This window comes from Alligator mississippiensis, chromosome 8, assembly GCF_030867095.1.
Source record: "Alligator mississippiensis isolate rAllMis1 chromosome 8, rAllMis1, whole genome shotgun sequence".
Taxonomy (NCBI): Eukaryota; Metazoa; Chordata; order Crocodylia; family Alligatoridae; genus Alligator; species Alligator mississippiensis.
The window spans coordinates 68,527,975-68,549,310 of NC_081831.1; the positions used below are offsets into that span (position 1 = coordinate 68,527,975).

At 41.8% G+C, this 21,336-nt stretch overlaps 2 protein-coding genes across 5 annotated transcripts in view; one reads left to right on the forward strand and one right to left on the reverse strand.

Annotated features, from left to right (window-relative positions):
- Positions 1–2,917, forward strand: part of COL4A6 (collagen type IV alpha 6 chain) — a 186,752-nt gene extending 183,835 nt beyond the window's left edge. For all 4 annotated transcript variants that reach the window (XM_019487795.2, XM_006262670.4, XM_019487794.2 and 1 more), the window contains one exon: positions 997–2,917. In XM_019487795.2, coding sequence (XP_019343340.1) covers positions 997–1,257 — 261 coding nt within the window. In that variant the 3' untranslated portion in view covers positions 1,258–2,917. The remainder of the gene's footprint in view (positions 1–996) is intronic.
- On the reverse strand, positions 2,822–21,173 carry ATG4A (autophagy related 4A cysteine peptidase). The gene is made up of 13 exons (XM_014607197.3): positions 21,089–21,173; positions 18,733–18,804; positions 16,700–16,771; positions 14,795–14,893; positions 13,067–13,168; positions 12,208–12,280; positions 10,580–10,659; positions 9,393–9,580; positions 9,195–9,273; positions 7,604–7,749; positions 5,125–5,181; positions 4,027–4,138; positions 2,822–3,735 (listed from the first exon to the last, which is right to left on the reverse strand). Exons 1-13 carry the CDS (start codon positions 21,096–21,098, stop codon positions 3,671–3,673), a joined length of 1,155 nt encoding a protein of 384 aa, XP_014462683.1. The 5' UTR covers positions 21,099–21,173; the 3' UTR covers positions 2,822–3,670.
- Positions 21,174–21,336: the final 163 nt, after the last annotated feature.

Sequence of the window (21,336 nt, forward strand, 5' to 3'; positions counted from 1 at the left end):
CAGCAGCAGCAGGAGCTGCTGCCCTCCCCACCCACAGACAAGCCGCTTGCAGCTCCATCCTGCCCCAGCCCCACCCTCACCACGGGGTCCTCAATCTGCCCCTCTCCCCACCCCTTCCATCCCCCCACCCCTGCCACCACAACAGACTTACCAGCCGAACCTAGCTGGTCTCCGCGCTGCTGGGCTGAGCTCCTCGCTGCCTGCATGCTGCGGTGTAGCTGCGCACGTGCACAAGGCATCTATTTGCCACATTAGCCAAAAAAAGCCAATCGCTGAAACTGTAAATTTTCCTTATATCTGTGCCGATCTGATATGCACCTCTAATAACCTTGGTCCGATTGCTGCCATTTAGCTAATTTCTCAATCATGCTGGTAGTTTACAGTCGGGGTGAAGAAAAAGGAACATTACTGGCAAGGAGACTATAATCCAGGGGTGGGCGGAGGGCAGCTTACTGAGTTTTGGCAAGCAATCGAGGGCTACGTGACAGGCAGCCAGGGGCAGCTAAATATTAATTTTCTAAATTTTTTAGGGGCCCTGGAGGCCAGATAGAATGGCCTGGCAGGCCTCATTTTGCCCACCTCTGCTATAATCCATGAGAAACAATTATTTTAAACACAGAAGTTGCCCATTAAACTCTCTCTCTGTGGTTTTCTCCGTAGCTTTAATTTTTTGCTAACTGTTGTTAAGTCACTACGTGGTGACTGTAAGGAGACCCTGAGGACAGCACAGGGAGCTTTATCACCTCCCAGTTTTTTAAGAGTATCACTTTGCAGGTGAAAAGCTGTTTTTCCATAATGCTTTGGCCAAACAGACATTCAGCCAAGGTTCGGTATTCCTGTACTTTAACAATAGGCTGTACCCAAGTAAAAGGTAGTTGTGATGCAACGTATAGTGTTCCCCATTTTGTTCCCTGCAACACAAGGACCCCAGGAGTCCCCTGTGCAATTATCTGTTCTGTTTGCTTGGAGCTCACGGAATGAATATCTTCATTCCAGCACACAGCAGCTGGTGCAGAAGGAGGAGGCCAGTCCCTTGTCTCACCTGGCTCTTGCCTGGAAGATTTCCGTGCTACTCCTTTCATCGAATGCAACGGCGCCAGAGGAACCTGCCATTATTTTGCAAACAAGTACAGCTTCTGGCTGACAACTGTTGAGCAGAACCAGCAGTTTGTTGGTGCTCCTCCCTCAGAAACTCTGAAAGCAGGGCAGCTTCGAACACGAGTGAGCCGTTGCCAAGTATGCATGAAGAACTTGTAGCAAAACCAAACGAAACAGCAACAGAAAACTTCCGAGTCCAAACCTCATTGATTTGAAGAAATAGGAAACAGATAAGACTTTTCTGTGCTGGGTTTTATGGATGGGTTATGACAGTCAAGGAAGTATGGAAATTGTCTACAAGTCAATGAGGAGCATGACTTAACACAGAAGAAAAGAGGGATACCCTAATGCTCTGAAAGCTGTTTTATGGAACATGGTGCTTCACATTTGTTTGTCTATTCCTGGCTACCTCAGAAAGTGTCTGTGCCTTTCATTCAGTTTGCACAGTGATAGATATTTCACATTACACTGCCCATTTGTTCTAGATGCTCTTCTTTGGCTAGTTAAGAGGGTGTTTTTTTAAAATAAGTTTGTGTTTCAGTGATGAATTGTCTTTGCAGGAAAAGCACCTGGTCTGGCTTGGGGAAATGGACCTTGATTTTGCAATGAAATGTGCAACTGAAGTGGATTTTCAATAGGAAAGGAACTGAACTTCGAAGCAGTTAGTGAATCATTGGCTTAGAGGTGTAAGTGTTAGGCTGGCTTGCCTCGGAAGGTCCTAGTTTTAAATATGAGCTACTTTATTTAGCAACTGGGAGCACTCTTTGAGTTCTGGCTTACTCTGACTTCAAAAGTTATCCTGGTGAAAACTCGTGGATCTTTATCTGTCCCTGAGCTGAAAGCCATTTTTTGTGATTATTCACAGCTTCTCTCTGTTGAACTGTCATGTAAAATGTATGGTTCAAGGTCTGCAGTTACCCTTTTTCACTCTAGCAGCAAATTAATTCTGGTGTTACCACCAGAATAATTCAATATGTGTACAACATTTTCTTTTCGAGGTAGCCTTTGGCAGTTATTTTCTTTGGCACAGTTATTTTCTAAGTCTTAGAACTGTGTATATTTTAAAATATAGAAGCTTTACAATACAGCATTCAAGTTCATGAAAACATGGAAATAAGCTGTTATTGGATATACGTTTTATACAACTAAAACACCTTGTACTGTATTCCTCATCCTCTAGGATTTATTTCTGCTACTTACTATCTTTTAAAAAATTATTATATTTTTAATTCACTGTTAAATAGTCAAATTCCCTGCAGGGTGTAATTACAAATCAGGTATCACGGATTGGCCTTCCCTTAAAATACATAGGAAAATCCAGTCTGCCAATCTTGTGAATTAATAACTAGGACTTAAGCTGTTCTTGTCAGCTTCTCTTTCTGCAGTAAGTCTGATGAGGCCCTATGTATGAACATATTAGGAGATGTGAAATAAGTGCCTTGTAAATTCCCTATGGTTTATTTTACAACTGAAGGACAGAATTCAACAGAAATTGCTATTGGTCTGAGGTTGAGACTCTTTTTACCACATGATGATGATTCTTTATTACAGGCTGAATAAATCTTATCCAGTGAAGTCCTTAGGCACATGCTCTGCTTTTACCAACATGGACTTGACAGGGTAACAAGGCAACTGAGTAATTTTTCCATGTGCAGATTTGAGACAACTCTTTTATGTATAGTCAGTTCAAGCAAATTCACAAAATATAGCAACACACAACCTATGAAAAGCTTAAGAAATTTATTAGATGCACAGAGAAAGTGCTGTAACACAAACTCATGTAAATCTATTTAAAAATAAATAAGATACTGTTAAACCACCCTTGACTCTTTTTAATTCTGAAACAAACAAATAAAAAAAAAAATCAACCTAACATTTTAATGATTTAAGGTCAGGGTGAAATATCTCCTAACTATAGCAGTGATCGTGATCCATACCAGCTAATAGAGTCTCCTGTTCCTTTTTCAGGTTTCTCAGAAACAGGAAAGCCATTGCAAAATGTATACATTAGACATAGTTCCTTTCACAGAAACATTTTTCTAATAAAGTGTGGTTGCTCAAATACATGTTAAAATATTTAACAAGGAAATAATCTTCTCCTGATCCAGTTGATCTTATAACAAGACAGCGTATTTAATCGTATGATGCAGCCCACAGGAGGGAACAAAAGTAAACATCCTCCCTTAGCACAATACTGTTTTGTTTTAAAAGCTAAACTATTGCATTATAATATGAGAGCAAGAATACCCATTGGGACAATCCCTGCCTTCAAAGGTAGAGCCCAGTAATATACCACAGTCATTATTCTGATACCTTGATTTTGTCTTCATCTCAAAAGGTTCATTTCTCTTTGAATAAGATTCGCACTGGAAAGAGATTCTCTCTATGCATCAGACTACAGGATCCATATCTTCTCTTTCCTTCTGCGGAAGATCATCTTAGACCATTGTTGTCCGAGCTGTGGGTACTACTAAGATTTGTGCTCTGTCCTTAATTTCAGGCACTTTAGGGCTAAAATGGCTGTTTAAGTCAGTATAATATGTTCAACACAGAAAAGTCATTACAGCTTCCTTCATACGCTCAGGATCTCAAATTCTTCCTCCAATTCAAATAGTTTATCAGTAGATTCAATGAGTTCTGCCAACAAAAATTAAAACAGCTGAATTCCAAAACGCACTTACTGCTTTTTACTTCGGAGGACTTTTTATGGCAAGATTTTGTAGGCCTGAACTACGCTTTGCTAGAAATCATATTTAACCTCCTGGTGACAACTGTCTGGAGCTCAAGTTACTAAAAGTATTAAAGAATACCACATCTTGTAAGAACCTGACGTTTAGCAAAATATAACTATTCCACCTTTGATTAGTTTTCATCCCAGTATAATGAGGAACATATTGCTAGAGTAGTACACTCAAGTGAGTACTGTACCTGCTCCTGTTGTCGTCACTTCTGGCTTAGTTGGAGGTATGAAAGGCGGCCAATGTGGTGGATGCTTCTGGACTAACTCAAACATCCGCAGACTCTGCTGCTTTAGAATCTCCTGGGAATAGAGCACTTTTTATTTTTAAAGATGCAGCAAATGAATAGAACTTCAGATACTAGAATTGACTGGTTAGTAAAAATTGCGAAATGGAAAACAAAAAAGGAAACCCAACCACGTTCTGCAGGTATGTGACAGTTATAGTTTGTGATCCTCTTTAAGACTGCTGTTGTATGGTTCCATATGTAGTGACCTTCCCCAGTTAGAATCAGGCACAGAAGACCGATCTTTGCAAGCTGTCACAAGTTGTCAGCTGTGTTATAATTAGCTCTGAAATCAACACTAGCTATAATTGTTCATGAGCAGAAAACTGATAGGGATAGCATGAAATACATTCCTATCTTTTTAAATGGGAAAGAAATGGCTCCCAATTGGATTTTATGATCAAATGCATTTCTGAATGACAGGAGCAAGGGACAGACTTGGTAGCTCCAGAAGTTAATGGATTTTGAAGGATCATTTTTGTCCTATAGAGACTGGTTATTACTACAGCCAAATTCCACAGTAGTTCAGCCTGGAGAATAATGTCAAGCCTAATTTAAAAAAGTAATTAAAGCAGTTTACAAATGTCTTCCTGGAGAAATCTTCAGCTGGTTTTACAGATGTTTCCTGGGGTCTGAAGTCACTTGGTGTTTGGCTTTATAACATACCACAAACACACACCAGTGTCTTAAAAATGCAAGCGTTATCTCAAGTATTGGTCCTGCAAGAGTCTGAAAATCTTCAGCACCCACTAATTCAATGGGAGTTGAGGGACTTCAGTGCTGCACAGAATCAGGCCTATGCTACTCAATGAAGCATGTTACCTTTATGGTTAGACACCTAAACTAGACTTCCCACCTTAACTGTATTCTTCTGTCCCAAAGAAGGCATGTGACACGTTTAAATACCATACACAGAGACATTTAAAGGGAAATTAACATTTTACCAAAACAATGTGTGCACACTTTGATGTGGATTGTATTATGAGAACAATGCATGATTACCTTTTGTACAAGACTACACCAGTTATCAAAGTCCTTCTCTTCTTTACAAAAGAAGCCCTGAGGGGAGAAAAGATACACTTCCATTTGCAAGTTGTAAGCAAACATGATATTAGCAAATAACATAGAATAGAGCTCATGTTCTGCCATAGCACATATGATCATTAGGTGCAAGATCCATGGTATGTAGGAGATTAGGGGACAGATCTTCAGTTGGTGCAGAATGGCAAAACAAAACACAAGGCAAGGGACGGACATGAACATGATGTTTACTGCTCTTCCTCTTGAACACAGCCTTTATTACCTCCCCTACTGCCCTGTCTTGTCTATTTATATTATAAACTCCCTGGGGTAAAGACTAAACATGTTTGCAGAGTGCCTAGAATAGGGGCCCCACTCTTGATTTTAGCACCTTTATGTTCTACCATAATACAAGTAATAGTAGCAGCCTAATTCAAGTCAATGGATGAGATTTACAACAGCTGTAAATCTGGCCACAAGTTAAAACCTGCCGTAGGGTGAACTGCCATGTAAGTTACACTTTCAGGAAGGTGACTGCATTGTAAATTGTTGCTTAGTATTAAATGGCATGACTGACTGCTTTGCCTTCTGGCTCGTGTATTTGCATGGTTAATTATTAAGCAAATATTTTTCCAGTAAAAAGAGTAGGGTTACTAATAATAGATATGCTAATAGGAAATTTTTATATATCAAAAAGGTTTAGAAATACTGGGCCCAGAGAAGAATTAGGAGTAACCCAACTGAAGTCAGTGCTTACAACTGAAGCATGCAAAATCAGAATTGGAGTCTCCAGGCATCACAATATTCCTGTAGAGCAGGGGTGGGCAAAATTAATATCTATCTGTCTTTGGTTCCTCTCAAAAATGACAGAAACCAGGGGCAGTAGGACCCAGGGGAAGCCCGGCAGGTTCCTGCAACAGCAAGGCCCACTCGGCCCCGCCCCCGCAGAAGTCCCAGCAGGGGCTTCTGGCCTGGGACCATGTGACTGCACTGGGCTAGAACCTCAGGTAAGAGGGGGGGGGCAGGGAAGGACCCTGGGGAAAAGCAGCCCCTCCCCTGCCCCATGGCCAGCACAGGGCTGTGTGGAGCAGGCACAGGCAGCCCCAGGCAGGCTTTGAGCAGCCGCAATGTGGGGCGCCAGCCATGGGGTGGGCAAGGGGCCGCTTTTCCCGCACTCAATACCAGCTTCTAACATGCCCTTGCAGCCAGCCTGGGCCCCACACTGGCTCCGGGCTCACTCATCGGGGCTATGCTGCGGCAGCAGCAGCTGTGGCCCCCCCCGCTTGCCTCATCGGGCAGTATTTGCTGCTGCTGCCCGCCCAGAGCTTGTGTGCCAGGCAGCCCAGAGACAGCAGTGGCAAACACTACCCAGTACGGCAAGCAGGGGGGCCGCAGCTGCTGTGGTGCAGCACCGGCGTGGGTCCCGGGCTGGCAGCAGGGGCAGGTTACAAGCTAGCGCCAAGCACGGGAAAAGCAGCCCCTCGCCCACCCCGTGGCCAGCGCCCCGCACTGCAGCTGCTCACAGCCTGCCTGGGGCTGCCTGTGCCTGCTCAGGACAGCCCCACGTGGGCTGTGAGCAACTGCAGCAGGGAGCACTGGCCATGGGGTGAGGGAGGGGCCGCTTTTCCCCCCACACTCAGCACCAGCTTGTTGCCTGCCAGGAAGCAGGGGCTCTACGCTGTCCCCCACCTATATCACGGGGCTGGGGGGGTACTGGGAGTAAGCGGGTACACAGGGAACACACCGGTGTCCTGGGACCTGTGCCAGTGGGGCCCAGAGCAGGGTGGCAGGAGTAGAGGGTCCTGGCCGGCAGGGGCTCTATGGAGTCGGGCCAGCTCCCCCTCTCCCTGCTGATGCAGCCCAGTCCGGCTCCACACACCCCTGCCAGCCTGCACCCTGCTCTGGGCCCAACTGGTGCTGGCCCTGGCACACCGGTCCCAAGATGGTGACCAGGGGATCACCCTTCCTGTCAAGGGGCGGGGCTACCCATGCAGCCCTCCACAGCTTGCCAAAACTGGGTAAGCAGCCCTCCACCCAAAATAATTGCCAGTCCCTGCTGTAGAGTAAGATGCATTACTACTACCAATAGCCCATTTAGGAATTTGTAAATGGAGGCACGAGAAAGATTAAATAATTGTTCAATTTGTCAGTGTGTAGATGGCAATGATTGGGTAGAACCCAGGAATGGACCCCGGTTAAATTCCTTGTTTCAGCTGTTACACAGCAAGACCTTTTAAAAGAAATTAATTAGCCACTCCCACTATCAATATTTAGCTACCTACCAGAGGTTATATTCATGTAATCTGAGCAGAGTCTTCATAATCTACCACTTAGACTAATTTATAACTATTAGAAGCTTCTTTGCAGGAACAGTTCTGCCCAAGGAAGTACAAAACTACCTTTACAACTATTTAGGTAGCACTTTGCAATAGTTCATACTGCATTTCTTTTTAACACCTACTAAAGCTACAGAGGGATCCAAATTCATGATCTTCATTCGATGTGGGGCTTGCTGACAATGGAAGCTCTGGTCATCAACCATGCCATTTTCCTCTGAATCTACAAAAATCTGAGTGGTGTGAGGGTCCAGATAGATCAGCTCGTTATCTGTACAGGTAAAATACATGTTTATTAACGAAGTTAAATTTCATAACTTGTTAGACTGGATGTATAAGGTAGAAGTTAGACTGCCACCACGCTTAAGACTGTCTAGTCTGCTTGCTGGTTATAAAAATGGTAAATTCTAGAGGTAAAATATCTGGGGTAGCTTGCAATAATGTTTAAGCTTTTTGCTCTGATCCCCGTTTCATCACTTGTCTTCTACATTATGTACTTTGCCATTATTTCTTGAGATCAAACATAACATTTAAGGTTTTACAGTATAAGTTCAAACATTGTACAGATCACAAGATCCAAGTGACCACAAATCAGTTGGACTTTTTTTTTTCTTAATCTGGCCCTCATGGATTGGTTCAATGAAACCTGACTAAATGTACTCCTAGTTTTATTTAAAACACAAAACTTGTACACGGGTCACAAATGCAATAAGAAGAGTCAATTTTAGGTAGGATTTCAAGAAAGGTTATTCTAGTATTAAATATTATAATAGGCAAAGGGAGGACAGATGCAAAGCCAGTGTCAAAATACAATTAAAATCTAGAAAAGTTAGAGGCATGAAGAGAAATTGAGATAAATACCAGGTTAATCTGAGGGTACAGGAACCAGTTAGTCAGGTAAAGGAGGGTAGGCTTTAAAGCAGTGTTTTTCAACTTATGGGTCATATCCAAAAGTAGGTCACAAGAATATATGAAAGGGTCATGAACAAACTTAAAAATGGAGCAACGAACTTTAAAAATGGATTCTCTTTTAAAGGAGAAAAATGTGGGAAACCATAGCTTTTCCCTTGGAGGCTGTCAGAGTTCCTGCCTGCTAGGGGCCCCCCCATACCCCACACACCCACCCCCTTTCCCACACACTGGGGGGCTGGGGCTTGGGTCATGACTGGCCATTGATGTTTACAAATGGGTCCTGGTACAAAAAAGTTTGAGAACCACTGCTTTAAGGCATGTAAGCTGCTCTCTGATAACTGCCTGACACAAGCTAACCCCAGTAGCAGATGCTAGCAGGTAATAACATGACCACTGAGTTACCACAGAGGAGTTGATGCACTGTAAAATCCAGCTCTCCTTCACCCTATGGTAATGTGTTCATATACTTGTGCCATAATTTCACTTTTAAGAAATATGAAACAACAGAACAAAAAATAAGGTTCTTGATTTTAGAAACAATACTAGATGACAGTACTGATAGTTGTCTATATGCTTGCTGAATGATATTCAGCTATTCCTGATATGTTGCTCTTGTTACATAATTACTTATTTCTTCAAGGGCTTCATGTTACCCTCTCCTCTGCTATACAAGATCAGACTACAGCATTCTGGAAATGTTATTATATTTCCTGCAAGCCTCATGTTCCAACTGTCTGCAATTTTTTTCAGCCAAGAACTGTTCCCTTAACTGATTATGGATAAGTAGGTGGGCTGTTTTCTTACCTAAAAATCCTATGAAATAATAGGCATTATTTGGCTTCCCTCCTAATGCTCCCAAGGACTGTGGCATCTTAAAACATTCCTGGAGATTTAAAATGAAAAACATAACGTTTTAGTTGTGCCATGCTTGTTACCACCGGTATCTGAACTGGTATGTAAATGATAAGCAGGGTAACCATGATTTTACTGGTATCAGCTTACTTTAAATGCATCAATATAAATTGGATTGATGTGATTTATCCCCAGTCGTAGAGGTATAATAAGCAAGAGGGGTTTCCAGCCTGAGCAGAACCCTGCTGTGTTCTTGTTTCGGCCAAGAGCACTTCTGTGTGAGTGCACACTGCCATATGCAGCACTGCTGCTCTGAGGAGGGGACCAGCACATTTTCTCTGTGGGAGTGAAAAGAAGAGACCTGTCAATGCACTATGGACTACACAGCTGATGTTTCATGGAATGTCAATCTACTTTTTTAGAGATCTAGTTTTAAAATGACAGGACTAAGGCATGGAAGTTGTGGATGTATTATTAGCATAGGTAATCCTAGTAACCTGCATATGGTGCCAAGTTCCAGGGAGACATCAGTATTTAGGTAAATGACAGAGATGAAAGTTTACCACGTGAATCTCACAGATTCTTTTACGTAAATGACAGTAAACTTAATCTATGAGAATGCTGTCAAGGAAATTAAATAGCGTATAAAACACCATTAGGAATCCCTCAAGCTGCTGTGTATTAGACGTAAGCACAAAATAAATGTTTTGTTGGACAATAGTAAAAGCTGGCTATAGCCTGACGAAGGGTTTTTGAACCCGAAAGCTTGCTTAATAACTATTCTCCAACCATTTGGTTTGGTCTAATAAAAGATATCAAATTCACCCAAGGAACCTTGTCTGGCTATAACTAATACCATTTTTAAACCATTTAAATCTGAAAATAAATAATGACAATGTGCTTATCAATTGCATATTATCTGTCTTTCCTTTTACCTGAGAAAATGGATAATTTTGGCAAATTTAATGTTAAAAACAATTAGTTGTTTCTACATCCCATCTATAGTGGTGGGAACAGAGTTTAGGTAGATCTGTGCTAATAAAGTATCCTACCAAAGTGGAGTAGTGCTCATAAATTCTAAACTATACTGTCTGTAACCTGTCCTACTGGTCAAGAAAGAGATGCATGCTAAACTTACCAAAAATGTCTAAACTTACTCTGCACCAACTGTTTTTTAATACCCCAGACATATGATCTCTCCCTTTATTTCTCATCTGTGGACTGTCCCAATTAATATTATACAATCTTGGAAATATTTTTGTTTGTGACTGTATCTTCTTGGGGTGATTTAGGCAAACTGACACTTGTTACAATGAGAACAAATGTAAGTAACTTACTGATGTCTTCAATGACCACTGTGTTATCCATGGACACATAAACTGCTAAGGAATTCCATTCATCAAATAGAGCAAGCTTTCTGGAAAACGGTAAGACAATACTTTAACTGGCTTAAAGACTACCGTCATTCAGAAACCCAAAGCGTAGCTTGATGCTTTGTTAGTGGGGGCCAGCCTTTTTAGCAGACATACCCCAAATTAGTCCTAAACCCTCCCTGAGTGCCACTCTGATTCCCTTCCTTTGACCAAGGTGCAGCTGTGCTACCTGTCCCCTCTTGGATCTGCCGCATGTCACACAGAGGCTGCCTCTGCCACTTGCATGCTGCAGGTTGGCCACCCAGCTTTATGTTATTAGATGGCTCTTAAATAAAACAAAATGTAACTGCTTGTTACAAAAACATTAACTGAATTTAACTCAAAGTAACAATGTTATAATTATGTAAGACAAATCAAGATATGGCAAGAAAGGAAAAAGAAGGAAAAGAGTTGAAGGCTTCCTTTTCCTCAATCTAAGGGTGTTCAACAACATCTCTTACCACTAAGATTCAAGAAGAGGTTACTGGGAGTGCCCCAGTCAGACTGTCCTACTAGGGCACTCTTGAGACTGGGGAGAAGAGGCACCTCAAGCTGAGGACAGAATTAAGCCAACTCTTCCATTTCCTGCACAAATGTTCTAATAACCACTTTACTGTATAAAACAATATATTCTGTAATACATATTATGCAAAAGCTGAGCACCTCCTCAGGTAGCCAACTTTTGAAAGAGAGTGGTCACAACTGCACTTTATCAAAGGCCTAATCCTGTGGGTGCCAGATCAAGCACTACAAGAGAATTAGGTATTCTTCCACCTAGTTTCTGGATCCCACTCAGACCTAGGCAGAAACTAAGGGCCAAACTGCTTAGATTGGGGTGGTTCTGGCATGTGTAGAAGCAGGACTCAAGGCATGTTAAAGTCAAACATTATGGCACATGGCAGCTTTAGGTAGTGGATAAACAGCAGGTGCTGGATACCAGTTTAGGACCTGGGCATAACCGAAGAGCCAAATCCTTTTGTGTTCAGCCTCAACTATGTAACAAAACCCAGCCCCAGGCCAAATGAGGAATGGGAAACTAAGGCATAACAGTCATCATTCTGGGTCCTATATGTTGTTTTGTATGGTGCAAATGAACATCCCTTCAACCAATTTATTTTCTATATGGGACTCTTAAGATATAAACCACTGTGCAAGTTTTATTATTAAATGCTAAAGCGGTTAAAATTTATTCTACCACTCTATGCTGCCAATAAAAAAATATGTTTGTTTTCAATATTTTCAAAACTTCAGATTTATTATGCTAGATAAGATTTTTAATACAAAACTTCAGAAAAAGATGGCATTTCTAGGATGTATCTCTGATTTAGGGATTAGTTCTAGAATGTCATGATGTTTAATCCCAGCAGTGCACCCATCTGAAATGTAATCTATGTTTCAAATATGCATTGTATACAATGGGGTAAAAGCAATCCAGTCACTGTTCACTTAAGACACTGTAGATGGCTTAATTGAATTCCTCCAAACTACTGAACATTCAGATCTGGAGATTCCCTTGCTGCTTCTGGGTAAACATATATGCATGTTTTACTTACTTTAGCACTTGTGCAACTGTATTTGGTCCAAACCATTCTCCAATTGACTTCCCCTCTCCTACGCCCATCTGTGCTATGGTTATTAGAAAGTGCACACACAAAAAAGAAAAAAAGAAATCAGCTGATAATATATATTTGATAGGCATCCTATTAGAATCTCAGGGTCTTTACAGACATGCTCTGGGAGGCGGAGGATGGCGCTTTAATTAGTGAGTCGTGTTAATTAAAAGTGCACCAGCATCATGTGTATCAGCAATCCCATGCTAAAAAAACGGCAGCAGGGCACTTTGAACTAAAGCTCGTTCAATGATGCACATAATGGTGGAGTACATTCACCAGACTCAATTAATCTAGTCTGCTCCGATGTGCTGGATTTACAGCACATGGGAGCAGCCTCTCTGCATGTGTGTAAGTGCCCTCACTGCCTATATTTTGGAGCCACTGCAAAATATATTTACTTATAATCCTATTACTGATATGTTGTGTTCTTTTTTTACTCCAGCACTGAAGACTTGTTTCCTTAGTTGACAAGACGACTACCCTGCATTTTGACTACTGGCTCCTGGTACTAAGAGCTACAATCCAGTAACAGAGATTCAATGCTGGTAAGCACTAATTTAATATTATGAAGTTTAGTTCCCAAGAACTAGCTCCTATTTCTATTGTACATGACAGTTAGATCCCAGTTAAATATTTTTATATTATAATATGTATTTATATGCACTGAATCTTCTATAGTATTTATCCACTTTGTTCTACTAGACCTTCTTTTAAAATACTAAGTGAATGACAATATAAATTAATTAAGCTCCAATGCTGGTAACTTTAGAGGAAAAAAGCTAATTGTAACTACCCTTACCCATTTGGTGGATGGAATAACAGCAATCTTTTCTGTCTAGGAAGCACTGCAAGATCTTATGATATTCTTCAGGTTGCCTTCTGTGTTTTTCCCATTGCCAATCTTGCAGAGAAAAGTTAAATGCAAATTTAAAAAGTACTCCATTTTTTCTATTGCTGTCATGTTGTTTTGATATTACATAGAAAACAGGTATCTGTATAATTCATCTATGACTAAGTATATTTAAACAATTTCTGGAAATCACTGATTGTCATTTTAAACCATACACAGTTTATCATTGTGGTGTAGACTCTGAAAGCTGGTAAAAGAGGGTAAAAATATCATAAAAGCTACCTTACAGCAGGTCTCTGCAGCCAGAAAATTAGATCCTACCAATGACATCAACGTGCTACTCTACCAAATATTTTTGGATATACTTTTGAAAAAGAAATGGAAGAGTACTGCAGAACAAACTACAAACGCACCACTGGCTCCTCTGCATAGCAAACCTTTCATAGCTGAGTACCTGCACAAGCTGTTTTGCAGGACCCCTGGACAGTGAGACTTAAGCATTCCTTTCAGCAGTATACATTACTTACAGATAATACAAATTATGTTTTGCAATCATTTTAAAAAAGGGGAAGAGGAAATCATGAGTACTGTTCTACTTACTATGCTGTACTGAGATTCTCCACACTGTACATTGCAAAAAGCTAGGAAGTTTACAACCATCACGTTACAGGATTGATTAAGTTGAAACTAGAGGTGCACGAATAAAGATTTTCTTGGCCAATACCAACGGCCAATTATTAACCAGTCATATTGATCAATACTGACCAGATATCCGATTTACAAGAATGTAGCCTGGCAGCTTGGAGAGAAGTGTCCTACCAGTAAGTCTATGGAAGGGAAGGGGCAGATAGCGGGGGAGGGAGGGGAATGGACAGATGGAGGATCCCACAGGGAGGGAGGGAGAGAGAGTTGGGCAGATGCTGCCCAGCCAGGGCGGTGAATGCAAGTTCGGGGCATGGGGCGGAGCCGCAGGCACGTTGTCTGGGGGGCACTGCACTCTGCTGCAGTTGAACCTGCCCCACTGGGAAGAGGTGTAGCCCCTGGCCCTGAGCCCACAGCAGGCAGCCCATTCTTGTCCTGCACAAAAATCGGAAGGGGGGGGCACGGCACATGCCCACCATGGGGGTGCACACAGCAGCAGGGAGCCACCCTCCCTCCCCATCTTCCACCATGCCCCTGAATGAGCTTCCATCCTGTGCCCAGTCCTGGCTGGGCAGTGCTTGCACCTGCCCCTGTCCCACTCCCTCCCTCTTTCACTGTGAAGGGCCTTGATCTGCCCTCCTTCCCCCCGCCAGGCTTACCAGCAGGACACTGCTCTCCAAGCTGCTGGGCTGCATTGCTGGCTGTAAGCGTAAGGCAGCAGTGTGCATACACATGGCATTTTTGGTGACATTATCAACCAAAAATAGCCTATAATGTTAATTTTCCTGTTATCGGTGCTGATCCGATATGCGACTGATATATCAGTGCACCTCGGGTTGAAACGGAAGTTTTCACCCCTCCAGTTTACACCACTTTGTGGTGCTAGGTCAGAAGGATACATGCAGTTCAGCAGTGATTCCTACCAGCCACTCTAAAGCTTTTGTACTTGGCTTGTCTGAAGAGCTACACCATGGTTAAATGCTAATCAAACAACATGAAGCCTCCTAACGCTTTACAAAGTAACAGTACACTTACCCCTTCCTAAATGCCTGCAGATCAAGGCCTGCGCCAGCATCATCTGCCCACATCGTAGCATGCATCCCCAGCCAGCATCAGATGAAGGACCAGTACCTCCTATTAGCAAGAGTTGTGACACTTAATATGGGTTCTTGGTTGAAATTAGCACCACAGAAAATCAAAGTGTTGAAATCTAGATAGAGTTGAAATCTTTAACAAGTCAAGTGCCCTGTGGATGAAGAGAAATAACTGAGCATGAAAGATTTTTATCAGCACCCTATGTTCTAGATCAGGGGTGGGCAAAATGTGGCCCATGGGCCAGATGTGGCCTGCCAGGCCACTTTATCCGGCCCATGGGGCCCCTAAAAATTTTAGAAAATTAATGTTTTCCTGCCCCTGGCTGCCTGTCATGCAGCCCTCGATGGCCTGCCAAAACTCAGTAAGCGGCCCGCCACCCAAAATAATTGCCTGCCCCTGTTCTAGATGCACATTTGGGATTTATAACAGTGCAGATATCTGTACAGTGCTGATTGTTAATTCAACAGCAGCAGAGTTCTTAGTATAACTCAAGACAAAAGGCAAAGAATTAATGATCCCACAAAAATCATTACCAAGTTCAAATGGACAAGCCTATACGCAGATTTTTCTCTGCACTGTGAGAAGCCAGGCCTAAACTCTGCAGCACCAAAATGCCCATACGATTGCAAACTGCAAAGTCTGAGGTATTTCTAGTGAAATTTAAAGAGAACCACCTCTCCTTTATTTAAGAAATGTATTGGTTAATTTAAACAGCACTGTAATCACCATACTTTGATATTAAACAACATATTTTGTATTCTTGTCATCTTTTCACTTTCCAGTAAATCACAGTTTTGCACTATTAACATGTAATTTAATTGAAGTTATAAATGTGGAAGTTGGAGGCTTTAGTGGCTAGATAGGAAGGTAAACACAGATGTTAGTAGCTGAGGAAACAATGAACACAGTTTGAGATTGTGAGCTAAAAATACTGTCCAGTCTATCGAGATTAATATGGAAGTTAACACCTCTCCAAACTATTGTTTTAGATTGTAAACTGCAGGAAGACATTTTATGCTAGTTTGTTTTAGGGTTCTTCATAGTCATAGGGGCTAGAAATCATTTGATTCTTGAGCACAATTCTCCATCAGGAAGTGAATTCCATGTCAGATTCTAAGAATTTCCTTTTCCTGTTTGCATTTAATATAGTGTTCATGGAAGAAACAAGATTTTCTGTCCTGCAACCTGAAGCAATCTCTCAACAGAGAGCAGAGAACAAAAAAATAGTGAAAGCATATTTGATACTTCTCACCAATTGACCATCACAAACCATGTGGCAAAATAGTACTTTCTAATATGCCTGCAAACAAACAGTCTTGTTAACTAATACTAACTGTGATGGTGGTTTTTGCATTTGCAGTCAAAACCAAAAGAATAAAATACTTTGATCGGTACTATTTTTAGCTGGATTTAAACTGGTATGCTAAAAGCAAAGGTTCTATATAATATAATAAAGCCCATACCCCATCCATTCTACCAATCAAGAACTTTGATGAGAATTTAGGAAATAGTTTCCATTTAACAATACAGTTTATAAATAGTTTTTTTAAGTTATCTTTAGAATGTATAAGTAAACCGATTAAACTTAGTTCTTATACAACAAACCTCTTGTTAACCACCAATTCCTTTAGGAAATAGTCACAAGTATTTTCAACTGCTACAATAAGTTTACCTGACCAAATTATCTGCAGTTATAAGTTATTTACTTTTTGCCTGAACAGTACAGTAATATTACCAATTGCTTTAATGCATTAGGTATCACTTTTAAATTCGAAATGGTTCGACTCCCCTTCTTCCTCCATAATTTTCTTTTCTAAGACAACAGTGCACTAAAGGTATACGCACCAATAGGTGAAAACTTTCTTCTATATGTAAACCAGAGACGAGCACTTATATCCAATAATAATTTTGATTTGTCTGGAATTAAAAAAGAAACAGTATTGAAGTATCCAGTTCTAACAGCAAAACTCTTTGCATTAACTCTCTTGTTAACCCTCCTAACGTACACTTGTCTTCAAATCCAAAGATAAAAACTCGGCAAATGCACAAAAATGTTAAGTACTTTTTCAGATACTAATTATCCAAAGTTCATTGGTTAATGGTGAAGGAATTATAAACCATCAAAGATTAAGACAGACAGACTTCTGTTTTGGATATATAAACTCAGCTTGAGTTTATTTATCCAGAATTACCTCCTTTCCCAACAAGGATAAATGTGAAAGAACGTTCCAGCAGACACTTCCTCTGCCTGAAGGGTGTTTGTACCTGAAAACTTGAAAAGAAGTATTTTCCAACTATTTTAGTTGGTCTAATAAAAGATATCAGATTTACCCAATGAACCTTATCTGCCTATGTACTTAGACCAACACAGCTACAACCAACACCCCAAAGAACTTCCCTCACATAGACTGTGATCGGACCCATAGTCAGAAGCATGTACTAGCAGTGAGTCAGAACAACCCAGCTTAGGACCTAGCTGCTGCTACCATCACCACTAAACAAAGTTTAGCGAGTGCTCACTGTATGCTATCTAGCATTCAGGAGGCCAATATAACTTAATAGACAAAATAAATAATAGCGATAACCAAATCACCAGTACAACTGCTATCTAAATCCTCTAATGCAGTAGTTTATCAGGCTCTGTGTATTCCATGTTCTGGACACAATCTTTCTTGTTTAAAAGAAAAAAGGGAAAGGAAAGGTGGCATTCATCTTTGACCTTTAACATGACAGTCAATGAACTACCCAGAGCAAAAAGACTAAACAAGAAGAGAATATTTTGCAGAGCATTAAAAAAAACTCAAGCTGTATGTGGAATCATAAAACATCCCCTATCTAATGCCATAGTATTCTTATCAAATGTCTTATTTGAACCCACAGCATTTCTAAAAAAATACAGTCTCTCTACAAATTTCCTGGATTCCCCCAAGGTACTAAAAAAATCTTGAGGATTCTAGTATTTGCTGCCTTTACTCTCAGTCTTAAATTCGGATCAGTCCAACTCATTCTTCTATTCATCCTCTTTTCCAACCACAGTTCTATAGAGTACCCCTAGTGCCCATCAACACCACTCTAGAACTGATTGTTTGTACGTCATAAGTGCAACAAAAGGAAATACCTTTTTCTCCCCTCCTGGAGCAAATCCCAGCTTTGAAATCTTGCCTTCTATGACACTGTGCTACAATTACGCTGCATGGCCAGGTTCGCAATTAAATATTTATTTGCATGTTGGTAAAATACATTCTCAAAGTAAATGTCTGTTATCTTTAACCCTTAAAGTCAATTTCCTCAGAGATTTTGATATTGTAAGAAATGGGAATTATAGCACAGTGAATTAGACAGCACTGGAACTACTGTGCAGGCTTAAGGGTACTGGAGACCAAAAAACTGACTGTGTGCTATGTGCATATACTTTGTATTTTTAAAGATTTAACTGATTACTGCTTTAAATTAAACTACAGTATGCACTCTGCAGGGTTCCTCACAAGACAATTTAAATGTTTTAAATAAATATGAAAATGTCATGGAAGAATGTTTTCCTCCCAGAGAATAAACAGTATCCTTGATATTAAATATCTCTAAAAAGACAGCTCTTTATTCCTTGCATGTTTGATGGCTAGAAATAACGAGCATAATGTGTAAGGTGCCTTCTGCACAAGAGTGCCTGCTCTGCAGAAGCTGAGAGATGCCACGCTTCCTACACTGCTGAATTTTCGACCAGGTAATTTCACACTGGGTGTGTCCATGACTGCATACAATGGGGCTGCTTTCTAAGAAATGTATTCTCTGCTCACCACAGTACTTCATGTAGGTGGAATTCTGTAGCTCATAAACCATAAAACCTGTATTTTGCAGAATGGTTTTCATTATACACATACCTGCTTTAAGGTGGTGTTGTTTCCCCAAGATCCATACTGGCTCATCTGTTTCTGGAAATTCTTCTAGGAAGTCTGATAAGACAGTAATCTTGTTTTCACATTTGGATAAAACTGAATAGTAACAGAAAATTCAAACTCCATTTTGCTCGGTTTACCCTTTCAGGGTTCTTATACAACTAGTCCCAACTAGTCCATTTCTTGGCTTTTCTGAGCTATGCTTTATTCTGGCAGCAGAATTTAACGTGTCTTCCCTTCACATGAAGCATTGCCATTGTGAGGGCACAAGGTTTTTCTGCCTCATATACTGATCCTCAAGAAGCTCCAAGAGATAAGTACAGCTGATACCTTGACCCTAGGAAGCCTAACTGAAGTCAGTGAGACTTTGCCACTGACTCCACTAGGCTAAGGTTTTCATCCTAAAAGTATGAGATGAGGGAAGAATGATAGGCATCAATCCTGCATTAACATGACTGCTTAACTTTAAGTAGAGATTCCCACTCATTTCAGTAGCACTACTTGAGCTGACTCTGAAGCACATGCTAAATGTTAGGAAGACTGGGACCTTGCTCTGCTAACTAGAGATATGAAGCATGTGATTTTAGAAGTAAAATAAAACCTACTTATTCTAAAAATAAACAATGATTACTAATACTGGTAGAAATAGAAGTTAATTCTGTTAGTAAAGGTTGCTGAATAGTTCTTCAGCTGTCCATTTTTCCTTTAAACTGCAGAAATTTAAGAAATATATAAAGGAACTAATGCTTTAATAGTAAACTATAAACATATTTATAATGTACATATTTTAGAAATTATACATGATAAGAGATCCATAGGTTCCCATCGGGAATGAGACTGCATTTGTACAGATACAGTTCCTGTCTCAAGAAGCTTACAATCTGACCTCAATCCTGAAAAGACTTATGTCAATATAATGGGTCTACTTGTGTGTCAGGTACTTGTATATCTTCATGTCCTCCTCTAGCTCTAGAATAATTTAATGAAATCATGCAGTGGAATAAAAGAGGCACTGGTGTGTTATGAAATTGTATATGATGATGAAGTTGATATTCTGAACACAATTAAGACCCTTAAATTAAATGGGGATTATTCAGACTTAAGGTCCAAAATGTAGGTTCTGTACTGATAAAGGTACCTTTTTAAATTATTTTTTTTTATCAAAGGTAATATTAATATAAATTTTCAAGACATCTTTAAGCTTCAAGAAAGGGTAGTACACTATTTAAGCATATGTTAAAAGGTTTGAAATGCAAACAGTGTACCATTGCATTACTACCTGAGAAGCAGAAGCTGAAATTGAATATATTCAGAAAAAAAAACCCAACAAGTTTTGTTGTTCAATATGAGCAAAGGGCAGCAGCGAGTGTGTAAAGAATGAAATGCACTGGGACAGGCACCCAGAGAGGTTGTGGGATCTCCAGCCTTGGAGGCTTTTAAGACGGGGGTAGACAAGGGACTGATCTAGTTGGGGCTGGTCCTGCTTTGAGCAGGGGCGTGGACTAGATGTGACCTCATTTTTTACGATTCTATGAAAATTGTTTCATTATAACTGTGTTAGATCGACCTATAAAGCATTTCACCAAAACTCTCCTCAGACTGGGGAATATTAACTCTAGGCACTCAGGCGCCATACATCTTTTCTAATAAGTTAACAGTTGTAAAGCAGCACACTTCAACTGTAAGTACAGCATGTTATGAAAGCGTCTGTGTTTATAATACATCCTGCATCGATCATGCCAGCTGCTCCACAATTTATTTTGCATTCGTTTAATATACTCTACGCAAGCTAGGGATCCAGGTTGTAGCCGTACAGGGCCGTAGCCCAATGCCTGCAAACGCTCCCTTCACCTTTTTACAACTGAACTGGGGTCACCCGACCCCTTCCTTTCCTTCACTTCTCCCCAGACCAGTGCTCGCCCCTAGGACAGCTCCAGCCTTTGGATTTCCCCACCGAGAAAAGAGTTACTGCAGCCACTTGCTTTCTTGCAGCCCCCTGGTCCTGGTCCCAGGGCGGCGCTGCAGGAGATCCCCTTCCCTCCCCCGCCCTGCCCTGCCCAGCCCAGCCACCCGAGCCCAAGCAGCGCAGACGCCTCACCCCGTCTCGGGGGCAGGAGCCCAGCTCCAAGCCGGCGGAGGCGGAGAGCACAGGCCCGCGCTGAGGAGAAGGCGATACGCGGCGCTCTTCCCCCCGCAGTGCCCCGGCAAGAAGTTGCGCGTGCGCGGAGGCCGGGCCCGTTGTTCCGCGGCGGCCCCAGGAGGCAGCGCGGGGGCTCCGCGACACTGCACCGGGGTGACAAGCGGCACTGAGGGCGGCGGGACCCGCTCCCTCCCCCCTCACCTGACTCCATCCTCCCGCGGGCGCCGTCACCATCCTCTTCCGCGCCCGCAGCGCTCACGACAGGCGGCTGGAGCCGCGCCGCGGGGCCTGCTAGGCGCTGTAGTCCGCCCTCCTTCCGCGTAGCGGACTACGTTTCCCAGGAGCGCGGTGGCGGGGGGGCGTGGTCTGGCCGCCCATTGGCTGGGTGCGGCGCGGTGTGGCCGCCTATTGGCGGGGCGGGGAGCAGCCGCCCCGTGATTGGCCCGAGG